Source organism: Schistocerca gregaria, chromosome 7 (assembly GCF_023897955.1).
Source record: "Schistocerca gregaria isolate iqSchGreg1 chromosome 7, iqSchGreg1.2, whole genome shotgun sequence".
Taxonomy (NCBI): Eukaryota; Metazoa; Arthropoda; class Insecta; order Orthoptera; family Acrididae; genus Schistocerca; species Schistocerca gregaria.
Window position 1 is genome coordinate 208960195 of NC_064926.1, and position 5256 is coordinate 208965450.

The following is a 5256-nucleotide window of genomic DNA, read 5'->3' on the forward strand; positions in this document are numbered from 1 at the left end:
GAGGGCATCAGTGCGGAGTGCGAGGTCGGGGCGGCGTTGCTACGTTGGCAGCGTCGATCGTGGTTGCCGCAAAGTGCAGAAGTGCTGCGTCCGCTCCGGCTTCCGCAGGGGGCGGCCCGGCGGCGAGGGAGTCCGTCACGGCTGCTTGAAATCTGCCCCAGTCGATGCCAGCAAGTGAGATGCCTCGCCTGGGCTGTTGCAGGGCGTCTAAGTCGATATCGAAAACCACTGGGACATGATCAGAAGAAAGTGCCGTCCTCGTCGTGGCGGTGATCTGATGAGGGATACCCTTGACGACCGCGATGTCAATTATATCCGGGAGGCCACGGGCAGGGAAGATTGTCGGGTCGTACGGCCCCACCACAAGCGCATGATGGCGTTCCGCTACCCGGAGCAGGCAGCGGCCAGCGGCATTGGTGATCCTGGAGTTCCAGGAGACATGTTTACTATTGAAGTCCCCGGCGACGAACACCTGCCCCCTCAAGGAGAGCAGAGCATCGATGTCACCAGGGTCCATTGGACGAGACGGCGGTCGATAGGCAGCGACGAACGTGATGGCGCCCGCCGAGGTGTGAAGGACGACACCAGTGGCCTCCAGGGTTGCCAGTGGTGGAAGTTGTATCACGTGATGACGAATGCCATTGCGGACGTAAACGGCTGTCCCACCACCCGCCGTCAGTCGATCGGTGCGATAGCTGGAGTAGTTGGCCGCCCTGACGTCGACCCCAGGCTTCAGGTGGGTTTCGTTGATAAGGCAGACGTCGACGGCTTCATCTCGAAGAAATTGGCGAAGTTCACCAGCTTGAGTGCGGACGCCGTTGGCATTCCACGCGACGACTGTGAGCCCTCTAACGCTGCCCATGGTGCAGCTGGTGAGTGTTGACAGCGGTCGGGGCAGGAGAAGCCATCGGCACTGCAGCTGTGAGTTGCTGCGACAGGCATACAATCAACTTCGTAGCACTGGTCACCAAGGCAGTGAGCTGCGCGACGAGGTTGGCCAGGTCAGTGGTGGAGGCAGCCGGCGCGGCCCCGTCGCTGGAAGGGGGAGGCGTGGCTGCCTCGCTGTGAGAGTCCACCTGGGGCTGCTCGACTGACGGTGCCGAGCGCTGGGTACCCACGGGGCGCTGACCCCCGCGCCGGCGGTTGGCGGGGCGCGGTCCGGCCGACGTCCTGGGAGAGGCAGTACCCGGGTCCGCCACTAGCAGCTGTGGTGGAGGCTCAGGAGCCTCATGTATCGGCACGACATCGAACGCGGCAGGAGCAGGAGCAGCCGACGCAGCCGGGACGGCGGAGGGCGCCCCTGACGTTGCCTCCGCGAAAGAGACGCCGGGCCATCTCGTTGCTGGCTTCTTCGGACGCGGCGCTGGTGTTTGGCCACGTTGGCGAGCGATGGCACGCTTCCACACCTCACACCCACGATAGCTGGCCACGTGAGCACCGCCACAGAGTGCACATGTCGGCTTCTCGGTGGGCGGACGGGGGCACGCACTTCCTGCGTGGGCGCCGGCGCCTTTAACACATCTGCCCGGCATAGAGCAGTGGCGCGCGACGTGATTGATCTCCTGGCAGCGAAAGCACTGCACAGGGCCTCTCCTGGAGCGAAGATCTTCGGTATGAACCGGAACGTCGGCGACCCGCGTCAATTGGTATAGTTTGCGGTTCTCCACGGTGTCGGAGCAGACGACCAGGAAGAGCGGCATATCATCGCGCGATTTAGGCGACTTCATCTTCACGACTGCCCGTATGTAGAAGCCCAGGTCAGCGAGTTCGCGATGCAGGTGATCGGCTTCCATGTTGAATGGGAGGTCCCGGATGACAATCTTCAAGACTTTGTCAGGTGCGGAAGCGTGGGTATAGAACGGGATACCACGCTCAGACGCCTCCTGAGTGACCCGGCGATAGTCGTCAGCAGTGCGGAGTGTGACCCTGTACAGGTCTCGTCCGGCAGGCTTCACGGTATACACGGCCGTTGTCCAGCTGCGCAACAACTTCTGCAGTTCCCTATAGGGCGGCCGAAACTGGAGGACCACCGGCGGAAGATGGGAGTCTTTCTTCGGCGCAGGATCGCGCGGCAGCTGGTCCGGCGCGTCAGCGAGCGCGTCGAATGAGTTGGCGACGGCACTTGGAAGCGTCGTCGATGACTGCATGCGTCTTGCAGTGCGCCGAGCCGGGACAAAACCATCAGCGTCAGGGGCGAAATCTTGCTTGGCCCTCTTCTCGATCGGCGAGCAGCGGACGTCGCGGCTGTTGCCCTCCTCTTCTGTTTCCCACTTCGCTCGCGTGGCTGAGGGGTGGTGGAGCTCTCATCTTCAGAATCGGGGAGCGGAGCAGACAGCGCTGTCTTCAAAGTTTCCGGAGCCGTGGCCATCAAATCCATAGCCATAGCACTGGTCGTTATAAGTGGGGGGCCAGATGGGGCCGCCGACGGCGCAAGCGCGGCCGGACGGCGATCTGCCACACCCTTCGCGTCGCTAGCAAGCGCAGGTACGTCCTTCTCGCGGCTGCACATCTCAGCGACTGTCCTCGGTGGGTTCGGTCGCGGCTGCGGCCGATTTAAATACCCTCCACCCTCGGCGCGCTCCCTCCGCCGTCCGCGCCCCGCGCCACGGTCGCGCGGTGGAAAAGATTGCGACGGCGTCTGAGATGACGTCGGTGTGATGGCTAAGTCCGCCGTGGTCGTCACAACTATAGGTTCGCTCGATTTACTCTTGATTAACCCAATCGCTGGTTCCCAAGCCTTACTAAGATTATAGCCACAGTCACGGTTTATGAGGTCTTCATTGGTGCGAATTTCTATGGCCTCTCTAACAACGCTGTCCCAGTATCTCGACGTCTGTACCAGAATCCTCGTTCGGTCATACTCCATAGCGTGATTGTCCGACAAACAATGTTCAGCGACCGCCGACTTGCTCGGATACATCAGTCGAGTGTGCCTCTTGTGTTCACGGCATCGATCCTCGACGGTACGCATCGTCTGACCAATATACGACTTGCCACATTGACACGGAATCTGGTACACGCCGGCCTTCCTCAAACCTAGGTCATCTTTGGCGCTCCCCACCAGTGCACGAGTTTTATTCGGAGGACAAAACACAGTTCCGACCCGGTGTTTCTTCAGAATGCGGGCGATTTTCCCCGAGAGTGCGCCTGTGTATGGAATAAATGCAGTGCCTACCTCCTCCCTCGTGACTTCATCCATCTCAACAGGTTGTGCTGCAGTGGTTGGGTGGAGAGCACGTTGAATCTGCCACTCTGAGTACTCATTTTTTCGAAATACAGTTCTCAGATATTCCAATTCCTGGGGTAGACTCTCTGCGTCAGAGATAGTGCGCGCCCTATGTACTAGAGTTCTCCGCCCAACCAATGCAGCACAAACCGCGGAGTATCTGCCCCTGGTGGCACTTTCAGAGGCACCAAATCCACATTATAGAAAGAAAAAAACCTTCTTTCTCAAAGCACCTAGCATTAAGCGCACGTTATTCTATCCATTTTCTATATGGTTTTGAAACTCATCTCTGTTGGTTTTTGAACATTTTTGAACACATTCTAGGTTGATTTCTGAATGAATCATAAGTTGACTTTTGAATGTATGCATTGCGTACGTGATGTATTTTTATAAAAATTTCGCAGTAGTACCTTCCGATCTCATGCTTGAGAAACAGGAGCGTATGAATGAAACAAGAAACTATTTCATACCATAAAACTTTCTGCTTGTAGTAGGCCTAATAGGCATATGATGTTGGTACTTCGTGAATTATACTCTGTCGTGTTATTTATGTAAATGAGGTACATAAAAATAACCATTTGTGCCAAAACAGTCTCGGTTATCTTGGCGTGTGTCGCAGTTGCTGCAGTGTTAGAAAGACCTACTTCTTTTTATCTAGAAGACAGACAATCAGGCGTAATCAAATCGAGAAACTATGGCCATGTGTCCCTCAACTACACATCTGCATAAAAATTAAAACTGCTTCGTGAAAACTTGCTGCATCCACCTACATTTCATTCTACTCATGGACAACAAGATAAAATTATATATTGCTCTTCCTAGTCCTTCGTCCTCAGCTCGTGGTCACGCGGTGGCGCTCTCGCTTCCCGAACGCGGTGTCCCGGGTTCGATTCCCGGTGGTATCAGGGATTTTCACCTTCCTCGTGATGAGTTTCTGTTGTCCTCATCACTTCATCATCATTCATGAATGTGGCGAGATTGAATTGAGCAAAGGTTGGGAATTTGTAAAGGCGCTGATAACCACGCAGTTGAGAGCCCCACAAACTAAACATGATCACTTACAGTCTTTCGTAACATAGCCGCAGCTGCTGCAAGACTGAACTACTACGAGGTATGTGGATGCAGAAAAGGAAGTACTCTGGATGTGTATGTTCTGGATCAATGGGCCCACTGTTCTCCTTATCAGCAGAGTCAAATGTCAATGTCCTTTTTATCTCAAAAGTCAATTAGCCTATTCTGAGGCAGTTGTGTGACTTATCTTCAAGGTCAATGTCATCCCCAGACCCATGTTCCCTCCCACGCCTGCCTGTAACACCTTTCCACACCTATGTGGGCAAATTGTGCCAGTCTTGTCATTTGTCTTCTATTCACTGCAGTGAAAGGCTAAACATCATGACAAACTGTCAGACAGATTCCTCACCCATGTTCTCTCATCCAATCTGCACTCCTGTCCTATACACACAAACACCTCACATGTGCCTCAACATTTTACACAGTTTCGTTTTTACAATTTGCAGCAGAGTATTGTGCCCAACGGCATTTCTGAACGCACTCCACTATATGACAGCCATCTTCCATTGCTGCTTATAGTTTTGAGACCATTTGTAACAATTTTTCTGGTTTCCTCCCAGTAATAAAAAACCACTTTTCATCATAGTCACCCAAAGGCACAAATGAGAGGTTTTAAATGTTTAACAATTGCTACAACGCAGTCTTTAAACAAATATACACAGCTGTATCACATTTAAACAAGTGACGGCCTACTATGGTGTTGGAAAGTATTATATAACAACTATTAGATGTGTACCAACATGGTACTTAGATATGTTACAAACAGTGGCCAACACACTGTGATGTCACTGTCAGGTCAGCTAAGAAAAGTTTAACATCACAATAGTACTGTCGACTTGTAAATAATGGTGGAAATTACGAACTTTTCTACAGCTATGTCACAGACCACTGGACATAGGCACAATATATCTCTGAATTACGCTGCTGTTACCACTACTGCCACTAGGATAGGAATTGAG

At 53.4% G+C, this 5256-nt stretch overlaps 1 protein-coding gene across 1 annotated transcript; it reads right to left on the minus strand.

The window, feature by feature from the left end:
* Positions 1–848: 848 nt before the first annotated feature.
* On the minus strand, positions 849–1700 carry LOC126282353 (nematocyst expressed protein 3-like). The gene has a single exon (XM_049982010.1). The coding sequence runs from the start codon at positions 1698–1700 to the stop codon at positions 849–851; it is 852 nt and encodes a 283-aa protein (XP_049837967.1).
* Positions 1701–5256: the final 3556 nt, after the last annotated feature.